Below are 16,016 nucleotides of genomic sequence, written 5' to 3' on the forward strand. Positions count from 1 at the left end.
AAGCAAAGGAGCACCTAGAGGATTTTGGGCCTCCTTTTTATTAGAATATATTTTAGGCACCATGTCAGTTTGAAGAGCTCTTGTGATGCCAGAACAGTGGAAATCCCCCAAAAGTGACCCCATCTGGGAAACTACGCCCCTTAAGGAAATTATCTAGGGGTGTAGTGAGCATTTTGACCCCACAGGTGTTTCATAGAATTTATTCGAATTGGGCAGTGAAAATAAAAACTTTTCCTTCCTTAAAATCCTTTTTCTTCAATAAGACGTAGATTTAGCTCAAAATGTAAAATTTTCTCAACAAATAAAGGAAAAAAAAGAACCCCAACATTTGTAAATCAACTTCTCTGGAGTACGGAAATACCCCATATGTGGTCATAAACTGCTGTTTGGGCACACGGCAAGGATCAGAAGAGAAGGAGCGCCATTTGGCTTTTGGAGCATAGATTTTGCTGGATTGGTTTCTTGAAACCATGTCACGTTTGCCAAGCCCCTAAGGTACCAGTACAGTGGAAACTACACAAAAAATACTCCATTTGGGATACTACACCCCTTGAGGAATTAATCTAGGGGTTTAGTGAGCATTTTGACCCCACAGGTGTTTCATAGATTTTATTTGAATTGGGCAGTGAAAATAAAAATTTAATTTTTTTCCAATAAGATGTAGTTTAGCGCAAAATTTTTCATTTTCTCAAAAAATAAAGGAGAAAAAGGACCCCAACATTTGTAAAGCAATTTCTCCTGAGTATGGAAATACCCCATATGTGGTCATAAACTAATTTTTGGGCACACGGCAGGGCTCACAATTGAAGGAGCACCATTTGGCTTTCGGAGTACAGATTTTGCTGGATTGGTTTCTGGTCGCTATGTAGCAATTGCAAAACCCCTGTGGGACCAAAACAGTGGAAACCCCCAAAAGTGACCCCATTTTGGAAACTACACCCCTCAAGGTATTTACCTAGGGGTGTGGTGAACATGTTAAACCTGCATGTGTTTTGCATAAATTAGTGTGCACTCGATATTGCAGAGTGAAAATGGGATTTTTCAATAGATATGCCAATATGTGGTGCCCAGCTTGTGCCACCATAACAAGACCGCTCTCTAATTATTATGCTGTTTCCCGGTTTTAGAAACACCCTACATGGGGCACTAATCTTTTGCCTTGACATTCGACAAGGCTCAGGAGTGAAAGAGTACCATGCGAAATTGAGGCCTAATTTAGTGACATATAAAGTATTGGTTCACAATTGCAGGGCTCTGATGTGAAGTAATAAAAGAAACCCCTGTGAAGTGACCCCATTTTAGAAACTACACCCCTCAAAGCATTTATTAAGGGGTGTAGTGATTATTTTCACCCCACAGGTCTTTTCCATAAATGAATGAGCTGCGGATGGTGCCAAGTAAAAATTTAAATTTTTCCTCAGGTATGCCAATTAAGTTCCAAATAGGTCATAGCCAGCTTATGCCACTGGAGAGAGACACCCCAAAAATTGTTAAAAGGGTTCTCCCGGGTATGGGGGTGCCATAAAATGCCAAGTAAACTTGGGCACACTGTAGGGCTCAGATGGGTGGGAGCGTCATTTGGCTTTTGAAGCGTAGATTTTGCTTTGGTAATAGTTTTGTTTGAGTATTACTGGTATTTCAGTTTTTAATGTGGGGGTACATGTAAGCTGGGCAGAGTACATCAGGGGCAGGGTGAGGTGGTACAATAATGGGGTAAACAATAAAATAATCCATAGATGTGTGTTACGCTGTGAAGAATCCTTTCTGCACAGGCCGAGGTCGCACTGATAAATGGTGTCTTTACTTATCCCCCTTTTGGTCCACACTGCACCTTTGCCGTTTGGGGAATTTTGCTGGGAAGTGTTGTCCTGGTATAATACGGGCACCCTTGCTTCTAGTAGATATGTTTGGGCCCTCCCATTCCTGGTTCCCTAATTTTAGGGCCCCGATAAATCGCCTCTTGAAACAGACTAAATGTTCCCCTCTGATCTGCACAACCGCATATTTTTATTTCCTGACTTGTTGGAGCCTTAAAGAGGCTCTGTCACCAGATTTTGCAACCCCCTATCTCCTATTGCAGCAGATCGGCGCTGCAATGTAGATAAGAGTAACGTTTTTGTTTTTTTTAAAACGAGCATTTTTGGCCAAGTTATGACCATTTTTATATTTATGCAAATGAGGCTTTCTAAAGTACAACTGGGCGTGTTTAAAGTTATGTACAAGTGGGTGTGTATTGTGTATGTACATCTGGGCGTTTTTACTTCTTTTACTAGCTGGGCGTTGTGAATAGAAGTGTATGATGCTGACGAATCGGCATCATCCACTTCTCCACAACGCCCAGCTTCTGGCAGTGCACAGACACACAGCGTGTTCTCGAGAGATCACGCTGTGACGTCACTTCCCCAGGTCCTGCATCGTGTCGGACGAGCGAGGACACATCGGCACCAGAGGCTACATTTGATTCTGCAGCAGCATCGGCGTTTGCAGGTAAGTCGATGTAGCTACTTACCTGCAAACGCTGATGCTGCTGCTGAATCAACTGTAGCCTCTGGTGCCGATGTGTCCTCGCTCGTCCGACACGATGCAGGACCTGGGGCAAGAAGTGAGTGACGTCACAGCGTGATCTCTCGAGAACACGCTGTGTGTCTGTGCACTGCCAGAAGCTGGGCGTTGTGAAGAGAAGTGGATGATGCCGATTCGTCAGCATCATACACTTCTAGTCACAACGCCCAGCTAGTAAAAGAAGTAAAAACGCCCAGATGTACATACACAATACACGCCCACTTGTACATAACTTTAAACATGCCCAGTTGTACTTTAGAAAGCCTCATTTGCATAAATATAAAAATGGTCATAACTTGGCCAAAAATGCTCATTTTTTAAAATAAAAAACGTTACACTTATCTACATTGCAGCGCCGATCTGCTGAAATAGGAGATAGGGGTTGCAAAATCTGGTGACAGAGCCTCTTTAACTAATTTTATTTTTTCATAGACGTAGTGGCATGAGGGCTGTTTTTTTGCGGGACGAGTTGTAGTATTTATTGGTACCATTTTGGGGTACATGCAACTTTTTGATCACTTTTTATCCTATTTTTTGTGAGGCAAGGTGACCAAAAAACAGCAATTCTGGCATAGTTTTTTTGTATACAGCGTTCACCATGCATTATAGATTACGTGTTAACTTTATTCTGCCGGTCAGTACGATTCCGGCGATACCTAATTTATAGCACTTTTTTATGTTTTACAACTTTTTGCACAATAAAATTACTTTTGTAAAAAGAATGTATGTTTTCTGTCGCCATGTTGTGAGAACCATAACTTTTAAATTTTTTCGTCGACGGAGCTGTATGGGGGCTTGTTTTTTGCGAAACGAGCTATAGTTTTTATAGGTACTGTTTTTGGATACATGCGACTTTTTTATTTCAATTTTTGTAGGGCAAAGTGACCAAAAAACAGAAATTCTGGCATTGTTTTTTACGGGGTTTTTTTATGCCGTTCAACGCGTGGAATAAATAACATTATATTTTTATAGTTTAGGCCTTTACGGTCGCGGCGATACCAAATATGTATGGTTTATTTATTTATTTTCATTAAGAAAGGACTTGTTAAGGGAAAAAGCGCGATTGTGTTTTGTTTTATTTTATTACTTGAAACTTTTATTATATTTTTTACTACTTTTTTTCACTTTTCTTTAGTTCCACTATGTGACTTGAAGGTCCAACTGTCAGATTTTTTTTCTAATACATTGCACTAACTATGTAGTGCAATGTATTAGATCTGTCAGTCATTTACTGACAGGAAGCCGATTAGGCTCCTGTTGCCATAATAGCAGTCGGCAGACGTGCGATTGCAGGGCACAGCTGCCGATCTGCTAACAACCACAAAGATGCAGCGATCGCATCCGATCGCTGCATCTGAGGGGTTAATGGCAGGGATTGGAGCTAGCTCCTTTTCCTGCCGTTACAGGTGGATGTCAGCTGTAATATACAGCTGATGACGCCGGCTCATCTCCTGAGCCAACGCCATCTTGCCGGCGGCTATGGAAGCCTTTCAGGCCCCGTCTCCGGGCGGGGGCTGAAAGTGTTCCATGCTAGGCACACTGGGAGGCCAGTATTAGGCCTCCGGTTGCCATTGCAGCCACCGACACCCCGGCGATTTCATTGCTGGGTTGTCGATGAGCTGCAAACACCTTAAATGCAGCGATCGCTTTTGATGGCTGCATTTAAGGGGTTAATGGCAGGGATCTAAGCTATCTTCGGTCCCCGCCATTACAGCAGGATGACAGCTGTAAGTATCTGGGGATGATGGCACCGACTCAGCTTCTGAGCCGGTGCCATGCATTTGTCGCAAGTATACAACATTTTGCGGGAAGCACTGGCTTTCCATGACGTATCCTTGCGACAAATGTCGGGAAGGGGTTAAATATGTATATCTTCTGATTGAGTGAACCGATTGCGATGAAATAAAAAATAAATCTTGACCCCTATGTTTTTCTAAAAACTCCATCCGAATTGGGTCAGTAGTTTTTACGTGATGCGTGCACAAACAAACAGAATGCATTAAGACCATTTTTGGAATTTTTCTCTATCACTTATCCTTCATCCCCCCAATTATTTCTTTTCACAAATGTTTTTAATGTACAGACACGCAAAGTTTACAGTTTTATTATATGTAGGGATTGTTGGAACTTCCCCGCTATAGTATATAACTATACCGATTTTCGGGGTCAGCTTGAAGTATTGTTATTTTAATATCTGAATTGACACTTGCATGTCACTGGTTATTACATTTTTAGAGCGATGTCTGTGATTTATTATCATTGTTTACTCCTCACTTCCTCCTCACTCCTCACTAATATTTTTATGTGCTTTCAGACTTTATCTCCAGATATATATATATATATATATATATATATATATATATATATAATGAGAACTTAAATATTAATTATAAGGAGAGAATGGGTAGAATACGCCCTCATTTATGGACTCTATGAAGCCAGAAGTACATTGTGACTATACTTTACCTGTACTTGTCAGTTCACACAGTATTTCTTCCCTTGCCAGATAAGCTCTATTTTTTTTATTTTTGTATTTTGCAGGTAGATGTTGGTGTGGTGCATTTCACACCATTGATACAGCCAAAAATTGATCAGCCTTTTAAACTCGTAGAAAAAGTTGTCCAAAATGTCTTCCATCTCAGACGAAAATACTGCTACAGAGGACTCTCGTAAGTGAAATATTGCATTTGTTATTGCAACATAAAACTAGTGAAAAACTAAGTTTATAAATTCCAGGTATGAGGAACATGCTTTATAGAGAAAACAGATCAAGTCATTAAGATAAATTGCATAAAATTTCCAATTTATCTTTAACCCCTTAAAGGGCCTTAATGACCATCTAAATGTTTTTTGTTTTTGCCTCTCTGCAAACAGCCATAACCCTTTTTTATATTTTTCCTTGACGTGATTGTATGAGATCTTGTTTTAGGCATAAAAAAAATTTCCCCACACAGTTTGGTGGTACAAACAATTTACGGTGTAACTAATGTAATTTATTTTTGCAGAGGGAATATAGGAAACCGCTATTTTTATCATCATTTTTTACTTTTTATCCTGTTCACGTTAAATAACCTGTTAAATTAATTATTCAAGTTATTACGGTTGTGTAGATACCTATTGTGTGTAGGTTTTTTGTCTTTATGTAGTGTATGGGCAATAAAATATATTTAATGCTAAATAATTTATTTTTTAATCCCATGCAGGGATAACATTTTAACAACTATTTTATACTTATAATGTATGAGTATATTCTTGTATGTTGATATTTTATACTGTGTCTCTACGACACAGGTTGCTGTTAGGGCAACACATAGTGTGCCCTAACAGCAGGCAAAATGAAGACATCTCTCGGGTCCTTTTTAGGTCCCCAGGGCTGACTGCAGAGGGTTCTCCCAGTCTCGATTGCGTCACCGGGTTTCTGGTCACCCAATCGAAGAGGGAAGTCTCCTTTGATCATCCTGCGGTCACGGACCACGGCGATCAGAGAGTTAAACAGCTGGGGTCATAGTTTTCTCCGATCCAAGCTGTATTCAGCAGGTTCCTCTAATTACAGAAGCTGTTCGTAACAGCTCCTTCTTAAAAAATTAGCGCTCATAAGCCTTTTCTACACTGATGGCAAAAGACAAAGCTGTAGACGAAGGACCAGCAGGCAGAAGTCAAAAGACGGCAAGCAGTCGTTAAGGGGTTAATCTACAATTTGTTATTTTATGTACACATTGACGTGGATCTCATTTTTAGCATATGAGGAGCTTGTACTGCTAATATCAGTAAGTTCACACAAAGAATTGATTCCCCTTTCCAATCCCTTGGTTGAACTTGATGGACATGTGTCTTTTTTCAACCGTACAAACTATGTAACATAAATTACCACAGTTTCGTCTTTTGCAGTATTTCATATGGGTTTTACATTATTTGTGTTTATCAAATCAGTTCATTTTGATCAGTAATAGTGACCTTGGTATAACTGGATTCAGTTTTCAGATTAAAAATGGAGTGATTTCATTCAAAAAGGTAACCTTAAAGGGGTTGTCCAGGCATGGGACTTTTTTCCATAACGATGACCTGTCCAACACTCGAACCCCATACCGATCAGTTGTACCGGCTGCCTCTGGGCACCGGTTGTTATGCACTGTATTTAGTGTTTGGTGCAGAAGCAGATGGCTCTATACACTGTATAGAGGCCATGCTGCAGAACTCCAACTCTGCTCCTATTCACTTGAATAGGAGCAGAGCTGAGGTACTGCAGCTCGGGTGCTATACTGTGACCAGAGCCCTCTGCTTGCGGCACAACCACTATATCGCCACCAAAGCCACTGATCTGCGGGCGGTCCGGGTTTCGGACCTCCACCTATCATATACTGATGACATATCCTGTTGATGTTACACCGGTAGGCAAAGTTTGGTTATTGTGTTTCTTTTACTTAAAGGGTTATTTTTCTGTTTTGATGTGGCGGCAGAATTAGCTTCTGAGAAACCAATGATCATTTGGTCAGCAAGTTTAATGAATAACCAAGTGATAATTTAACTGTTCCAGCTAATTCAAAATTGACAACCAATATGACAGCACTTTCTTATGCCACTTTTGCAAAAATAACCTAAAAAAAAAAGTTTAAGTATTTTTTATGTTTTCAAAACACAGCATGCTCTAGGTATGGTGTTTTTCCCATAGGCTTTCCAATATGTCAAAAATGCAAAAGAAGAAAGTATACAGTCACGTACATCAGGATTTTAGTTGCAGAAATTTTCTGTGACTGAAAATCTGTTCCATTCATCTAGATAGGGTTGCTTCTGCAGCAAGTGTAAGGATTTCTGCAAGTTCCTTTCAGATTAATTGAACTGATTTTCAGTCGCGGAAAGTTTCTGCAACAAAATCTGCCGCCTGTGACTGTACACGAAGGGTCAGTTCACACAGAGTTTTTAGACGCGGAAAAAGCACCAAAAACTGTCAAACGCCTCCCATAGATCTCAATGGGAGGCGGAGGCGTTTTTTTTCCCGCGAGCGGAAAAACAGTCCCACAGTAAAAAGAAGCGACATGCCCTATCTTCGGGCGTTTACGTCTCTGACCTTCCATTTACATCAATGGGAGGCAGAGAAAGCGTATTTCGCAGCGCTTTTTGCCCATCTGCGCTCAGTGGCCGTGGGTAAACTCATACAAAGCATGAAACTTCGGTAAACTATGACTCCTTACAAATGAGAGAAATTAATATGGATGTCTAATGTGTTACTAATGATCAAAAAAAAGTTGAACCACGTGAGTCACTCAGGCCTTGCTCATACAGCTTTGATCTTCCCTTCCCTTTCAGATTTGTTGCAGGAATTTGTGCGACTGAAAACTAGTTTCATACATCTGATTGGGGTTGTTTCTGCAGCAGGTGCATGGATTTCTGCATGCACCATTCAGATAAATGGAATTTATTTTCGGTTGCAAAAGTTTCTGCAACAAATCTGCCGTGTTTGGACGTACCCTTAGGACTTGTGCACACTTTTTATATTTCTTCTGTGCAGGCACCATTTCTGATTTTGGCTTAAAAAAAATCTGCAGCAATTCTGCACTGTGTGAACAAGGCCTTATACTTTACCTGTTTTCCTTTACCCATTCTTCAAAGTATCAGAAACGGAACAGGGCCTAAGGCCATACACCAAACAGATATTTCTCTATCCATCTATTCAACAGAAGAAAAGTTCTGTAGGGAGTAGGAATTAACATTTAAAGGGGCTTTCCCATGAAGAACATTTATGACATATCCACAGGATATGTCATAAATGTCAGATAGATGCGGGTCCCACCTCTGGGACCAGCACCTATCTCTAGATCGGGGCCCCCTAAACCCAGTTCTAGCTTTTTACGCTCACACTGCCTCCAGGCCAATTACTGACTACATGGTCGGGAGTTACGGAAACAGCGTTTCCATAACTCCCAACTATGTAATCAGTAAGTAGCCGGGAGGCAGTGTGAGCGTAAAAAGCTAGAAGGGGGTTTAGGGAGTCCCAGAGGTGGGAGCCGCATCTCTGACATTTGACATATCCTGTGGCTATGTCAAAAAATGTCCTTCATGGGAAAACCCCTTTCAATACAATCAGTAAAATTCTATTTTCATTTACTATCTGGTCACATAATGAGGCTTTTTGTTTTTCTTTGCTAGTTTAGCTCAGTAAATAACATTTGACACGGATTAGTTTTTCTTTATAATAATAATATGGGTTGCTTTAAAAGAAAGTGTGGTTTATTATTTCATTTGATTACATTTTCTTTTGCAGACTGTTATTCCCTGAAGAGCAACGCACAAAACTTACAGAGCAAATTCTGACCTTAGCTAATGTAGAACCAACACTGCGACCTTCTGAACTGTCAATGAAGCATTTCCAAGGTTTATGTAATGCATACAGAGGACTGTGTGATCAGGATCTAAATTTATTCTCCTATAACTTTAGAGAAGAACTTCGTCAGAAAAGAACAAAGAGTCAAGATACCCAGGACAGTGAGGAAGGTGAAATTCTATGATTTTAGTAAATAATCAGGAGCAGGGGCAATATCATCCATAGAACACAGTGACTACCTGGCTCCTGTAGTAGAACAAAAATTCACTGTAAACAGTAAGAGTAGCGATAACTGATTTTCTGCAAAAATAGCAACAGACATTAGCACAGGCTTTTAATGTGTTCTCATGTATATTGTTCAACGTATTTAATATATATGTTTGTGCAGTTTACAATGTTTTTTTTTCTATATTAGGCTTTGTTCATACCTGCGTCTGTGTGTTCCGTTGTTCTGAACTGTCAGAGAAGCAGAACAAGGGAATAACAATAGCAACGGTTCTGTTGCACAATGGACAACAAAGGCGGCCGACGGAACCCATTGACTTTTCTCTGGTGGTCTTGGCGGGATCTGCGACGGAGGCCCGTAGCGGAGCCCCTAAAGCAGATGTGAACTAAGCCTTATCTATATAATATGTAATGGTAAACATTTACCACTGACTTTGTGTGTGCATGGGGCCTAACAGCCATAATACGGAATGTAATTGCGGATCAAAGTACGGACTCATTCATTTCTATTGCCCACAGCCACCTTTCCGTATATTTACAGGAATGTGTCCGGGCCGTAGAAATGACCCGCAAAAATTAGGACGTCCTATTTTTTTATTTTACGGACCGTGCTCCCATATTTTACAATGGGAGAACGGCCCGCAAATGTGAGTGTCCGCGGGCGGCCGGCCGTGCCCGTAATCACCGGCCGTGTTCAGGGGGCCTAACCAAAATTTCTTCTTTGCTCGTTTTCTCTGTAAAATATTATAAATAAAAAAAACTCTTGCAAATTCCACCCCTCTCATATGTACCTGCAATGTAACAGATGGCCTCAAAAACTGTAAACTGAACGTTTTAGAAAGCAGACTTCATTATAAATTGATTGGCTGTAAGGCTGGGTTCACACACACTATTTACGGACGTAATTCGGGCGGTTTAGCCCCGAATTACGTCCGAAAATGCGGCTCAAAAGCGTCGGCAAACATCTGCCCATTCATTTGAATGGGTCTTATGATATTCTGTGCGGACGGTCATTTTTTTTACGCGCCGCTGTCAAAAGGCGGCGCGTAAAAAAGACGCCCGCGTCAAAGAAGTGCCTGTCACTTCTTCAGACGTAAATGGAGCCGTTTTCCATGGACTCCATGGACAAAACAGCTCCAATTACGTCCGTAATGGACGCAGCGAAAAACAGCACCGTAATTTCAGCCGTAACGGACGCTGCCGTGTGAACATACCCTAACTGTTCACTGGTTAAATGATAGAAGTTTGCCTAGAGGTTTTCTGTCATACACGAAAAAAGTTTGCTAATTTTGTAATCATTTGTTATAAACAGTAAAAAAAAATTCTACATTTGCGATTATTAAGTGAAATAACCCAGAAAATGTTGATAGATCAGTAATTGAGAATAAAATGCTATAATTGTAAGTTATATATTTAATGATACCACACACATTAAAAAAAAACTTTCCACAATGATTTAGGTCAACAACTCATTTTACTGTACAAGATAAAGAAAATAAAATACAGCCAACAAAAATACTACAGTACAAGATTTTCTTTTTCTACATATATATTTATAAAAGGTTTTTTGGTTTTTTTTAAAAAAAAAACAAACCAGTATTGTGGTGTACAAAATAAAATGCCTGCACTTTGGAGCACAAAAAACAAAAATAACTTAAATGGTTTATTTTAAAATGAAATAAATGCCCTAAACCTTTGGGTCATAGTTCAGCCTTTTGAGGCTTTTTATTTTTGCCCTCAATTGTTTTATTCACAAATATAAACTACAATCTCTTTAACGGCATGCATAATGTGGTATACTATCTATATATATATATATATATATATATATATATATATACACACATACAAATTATAGAATTAAATGACAACATTCCCATACCCTTTCAAAAAGTCTTGAATTTGGTCAGCTTTATTTTTCCAACTCACAATAAATAAAAAATAACTTAAACAATATGTGGCAACATGAAGTAGTGCACAAGAAGAAAAAATTAATTAAACCGATACAGTAAATAGTTTGCCGTCAATTTCTAGTCCATGAGTAGCTACAAAACAAGGAAATCCCAATATAACCTAAGCCAGATATCATCAGCTCAATGCTTCTGTTATTTTGAGACTCCTGTCCAATTTGTTACTAGATTACATAAAATATATAGAGGAGGGATTTCCTCCCTAATTAAAGGAGCTAGGACTTACCACAGTTGCCAACAGTTTCATAAAAACAGTCTTCATTTACTACAGATGTTAAACTCTGAATGCTGAATTCCCTCTCTAGAATGGCATTCAGGTCAATGTTTGCAGAATCAGGAAGGCTGTCAAGAGATTGTTGGTGGTCCTTCATTGCGTGCATCATCCCCTTTTCCCGTTTTGTGCTGGTAACCTTTCGTTTAATTGGACAGAAATGTCCCCGCACAAGTTTTGGATGTTCCTCATGTTTGAAGTTACCTTCAGCATCAATCATTTTGGGTTCCATGTATTTTGGCTCAGCTTTGGAATGTTCAGAAATGTTTAGGTTCTGGAAGTGTACTTCAATTCCTTGGTTTGGGCTGTTTCTCATACTTGCTGAGCTGGTTGCCACATTTGATAACCTGTAATCTTCATCATCATCACTGAGAATGTCCGATTCCTTCACAGTTGTATTTGGTAGGTCTGAGACATTCTTTTTTAAGTGCTTGATTGGAGAGAGATTTTTTGACTCCTGTAAGCTTTCTATTGTTGGACAACCACTACTTTGTGTACCGCTGCTTAGACTTCCATCATCTGAATCTAGTCCATTCCCCTTGTCCCTTGTACTGTTGCTCCATTCTGTACTAGCGCTGTGCTTTAGCCCTTTTAAGGACCTTGTCGATGCTGTTAATAAAGATTTTTTGTTTGCAAAGTTAACACAGAAAAATTATTTCATTTCAAGCTAAAAATTGGCTTGTAGAACAGATTTAACAAACTTGATTTATGAGCAAAAACTTTTAACACCAAACATGCCAAATTCAGATGCGGTGGAAATTGCCGCACATTCAGATCATAAAAGTGTGTAAAACCAGATTCAATAGCATTGTACTGTACGTAGTTGCACAACAAATCCACCACGTCTGAATGTGGTCTAAATCAGAACTTCTGTTTTCAACAACAATTTACAACACGTACACTGATAAAATCGATATAAAATATTGACAAGATTTACATATACTATATATTGTTTTATTATTTTGAGTTACATGATGCTTTCTTAAATTATGTTTAAGGCTCTCTCTACATCGTGTTAATAAACTACATTTATCAGGTATGTCGGGAAAGCTTCAGACGTACACGATATACTTGTCTATAGGGCTCCATTAGCCTGGCATACCTTTTATTTTTAAAGGATGGAATAGGGTAGTCTACATTAAACGTATACATCGGGAGGCTCCAGCGATATAACTATCAGTTATGTCACTGGAGCTTCCTGCACAGCCGCTCTGCCGGTACTCTGTCCCTGGGGAAGCTCCTGAAGTCACATATATGGACAGTGACGTCAGAAGCTTCCACAGCTTTGGAGTTTCCAAACAGAGCACTATCTGATGCTCTGCCCAGGGACTCCAGCCCTGGGGAAGCTCCTAAACTCACTGTCCATATATGTACATTTTAACAGTGACTTAAGGAGTTCCCCCAGGACACAAGTACCTGGGCGACGTATCACAATGTATGCGATACAGTGGAATGTATTTCGGCCTTCCTAGGCACAACATATGTAGTAAAGTTAGATTTTATATAAAAAAAAATTGTATAAGTAAATATTATCTGGACCTGTAAAAGATGTATTTCATTTTTATTTTATTTATTTGGTTTTGCAATCTTGATTTTATTTGCTCCGACTTCTACGGCCCTGTTGACACAGTGTTTTTTTACAGGCAGAAAATTCTGCCTGTAAAAATCAGCTCCGGTTTTTTTTAAGTGGTTTTGCACCACAGGCGTTTTTTGCAGCATTTTCCACCTCTTTCTTCAACAGGCAGAGAAAAAACCACTTGCGTTTTTTGATGCTTTTTTGGGAAAAAATCGCATCAGCCGTTCTGTTTTCGTCTCCCATTGATTTAAATGGGGTTTTTGTGGCGGAAACCACCTCAAGATAGTTCATGTCGCTTAATTTTCCTAAGAGCGTTTCTCTCCGCTCGCGGGGGGAAAAAAACGCCTCCACCTCCCCTTGAAATCAATGGGAGGCAATTTCGGCAGTCTCTTGCCAGGGTTTCCGCAGCAAAAAACACGTAAAAAAAACGCAGTGTGAACAGAGCCTGGAGTTTTTCAGGACGGCTTCTCAAAAAGAAAAAAAAAAAAGCTCAATGACCATTTCTTCAATGATGTGTGCTGCAAAAACTACCTTGTCTCATCACAGCAAATGCATTGTGGCAGATACTGTATTACACTCTCACATCTTCCCATGTTGTGCGAGAACATTCTCTTCTATATTGAAGCAGCCCACTTCTTCCTACCTTATTTCACCACTCTAAAATATTCTCTAGGCCTTATTTCTAGGCTCTAAAATATTCTCAGTCCCCAATATTTCCCTGCTGTTGCTAAGATGATCTGACACCTGATAGAGAATGTGGCTGCAGGTACAACAGTCTGTGTGCTGGAAAGCTTAAAAGTAACTTCTGGGAGGCGTGGCCAGGACATGGCGCTGTGAGGACGCACTTCCCCGGAGCACCTGCTAACTGGTCACATGCGGAGGTATGGGAAGGTAGAGGGGAAGCCATGGCATGCTCATGTTTATTATCTGCTGCCACGGCACCAACGCTGCTCAGCACAGCCAGTTCAGGCCGCAATATGGCAGCCAGAACGCGCCCACCCTCACGGGCGGGAGACGGATCACCAACAACCCATGTCACGACACCGGTGCCAGGTACCACAACCTTCACCCCGTGCCTCCTCCATGGCCCACTCTCGAAGGTTGAACTGGCCACCCAGCCCCTCTTCCTCTGCACTTCCGGCTGCACAAGCCAGACCCCCCACTTCAGCCACCCGGGGAGACATCCCTGACATGGCCTACTTTGAGGAGATGATGCACAGATTAGAATTGCTGCACAGGCACAGCCTGGGAGAAATACCTGTGGAATGCCTTGGCAATAAAGTCCGCCGTCTTGAAACCTTTATTAATACAGTGGACTCTAGGGTTACTTAACTGGCCCACAGGCAAGACTCTCAAGAGGCTACATTACACGCTATTGTCTTACGTTTAGATAATAATGAAAACAGGAGCTGGCACAACAACATATGTCTTTGTGGTTTACCTGAAGCATATTGTTTGGAGGACTTATCAGCCATGGTACGGGGCATATTTAACACTCTACTGGGACGATCCCCAACTGAAACTATTGAATTTGACAGAGTTCATTGCGCCTTGGGACCACAATCCAAAGACAGCACAAGAATCAGAGACATAATCTGGCATGTACATAGATATACTATCAAATAGCAAATAACACGCAAATAATTTTACTAGTCCCCTTGATTTCAATGGTGCGGATACACATCTTCCTGATGTCTCTAATTGTACGCTGATGATGAGATGTATGCTAGGCCCCTTGTTTAAGATTCAGGAGACAGGAGCCTCGTATGCTTGGGGTCACCCTTTTCACCTGAGAGTACACACACTTTGCTAATCTATGACCACTCTGACCTACTGGGCCTGTTCGCCCTTCTGGAGATTCCTCCCATCGACTTGCCTGATTGGATCTCATCTTCCCTCCTTTTCCGCCGTCCGACACCCAACATGAGGCATAGGGAGCGACATCCTACGAGACCTAACCAACCATCCCAGAGGAGTCCAGCCATCCTTGAGGCTGAGCAATAGAGACCAACTTGTCTTATACAGAGAAATTACATTAGGTCCAGCATGGTTTCCTAGATTTCTACATGTCCTATATATGTTTCTTTCTCCATTTGACAGGACTACCTATCCATAACCAACCCTGACAGTTAAAATTGGATCCACTCCTTGTTGGACTGTATCGAGATAAAAGTAACTGTATCAACAGCAGTTACTTTTTTTTTATGTTGTGTTCGATATATCCTCTTTTTTCTCTTCCCTACCTACTGTTTATTTAGTATTGGGAGCGGAACATACCCTACATGCCCTACCCTGGGCACTATAGTCTCCTTACCTCTACTGACCTCCCCCTGGCTCTTAGGCCCCATGCACATGACAGCATTTTTTATCAGTAATTATGGACCCATTCATTTCTGTTGGCCACGGACACCTTTCAGTATTTTTATGGATGGGTGTCCATGCTGAAAAAAATGATAGAACCTGCCCTATTCTTGTCAGTAATTACAGCAAGGACTCTCCCATAGAAGCCTATGGGAGCTTCCGTAAACATGGACGGTATACGGATGTGCAGTTTGTATTTACGGAAGCGTTGCTATGCAACATCCTGATGACATAATTTGCAACCTCCCTCTTTTTGGACAGAAACGTAAATACAGATAAAACACGGATACAAAACAGACCGCATTTACCTATCCCTGAATTTTTTGTTTTCAGCCATGAAACGTGCTTACTGGGCTGAGGAAAGTTTTTGCTTTGGGACGATCAACAAATATAAAAAAAAAAAAGTATCTACAGAACCTCCAGTTCAGAGCACCTCTAAAAACATATTTTTGCAGCTCATTGTATAAGCTGGTACTTCATATTCAGTGCTACTTGACAACCATGATTTCATCTAAATTTTCCCTAAATATCTCCAAAAGGTTTGTAACATACCTAATTTTGCGGATATTGGAATTCTATTTCTTAATGGACCCAGTCGATCTTTATTGGTCTTCTCCAGGGGCAAGTCACACTTAATGTTCCTCCTTAAGTTCTCTCTCAGAATTGACCGGATCACTTTAATTGTACTCGTCTTACTTTCACAGTCACTAAGAATAAAAATTCACAGGTAAT

At 40.5% G+C, this 16,016-nt stretch overlaps 2 protein-coding genes across 6 annotated transcripts in view; one reads left to right on the forward strand and one right to left on the reverse strand.

Moving 5' to 3' along the window:
• TFB1M (transcription factor B1, mitochondrial) overlaps positions 1 to 9,821 on the forward strand; it is a 152,911-nt gene extending 143,090 nt beyond the window's left edge. For both annotated transcript variants that reach the window (XM_075862686.1, XM_075862687.1), the window contains exons 7-8: positions 5,104 to 5,231; positions 8,822 to 9,821. In XM_075862686.1, the coding sequence (XP_075718801.1) occupies positions 5,104 to 5,231; positions 8,822 to 9,065 (372 nt within the window). In that variant the 3' untranslated portion in view covers positions 9,066 to 9,821. The remainder of the gene's footprint in view (positions 1 to 5,103; positions 5,232 to 8,821) is intronic.
• A 745-nt stretch (positions 9,822 to 10,566) lies between these two features.
• TIAM2 (TIAM Rac1 associated GEF 2) overlaps positions 10,567 to 16,016 on the reverse strand; it is a 393,945-nt gene continuing 388,495 nt past the window's right edge. For 3 of the 4 annotated variants that reach the window (XM_075862681.1, XM_075862682.1, XM_075862683.1), the window contains 2 exons: positions 15,837 to 15,991; positions 10,567 to 11,956 (listed from right to left, as the gene is read on the reverse strand). In XM_075862681.1, coding sequence (XP_075718796.1) covers positions 11,292 to 11,956; positions 15,837 to 15,991 — 820 coding nt within the window. In that variant the 3' untranslated portion in view covers positions 10,567 to 11,291. The remainder of the gene's footprint in view (positions 11,957 to 15,836; positions 15,992 to 16,016) is intronic. The other variant, XM_075862685.1, reaches the window with a different exon arrangement.

This window comes from Rhinoderma darwinii, chromosome 4 (assembly GCF_050947455.1).
Source record: "Rhinoderma darwinii isolate aRhiDar2 chromosome 4, aRhiDar2.hap1, whole genome shotgun sequence".
Classification (NCBI taxonomy): Eukaryota; Metazoa; Chordata; class Amphibia; order Anura; family Rhinodermatidae; genus Rhinoderma; species Rhinoderma darwinii.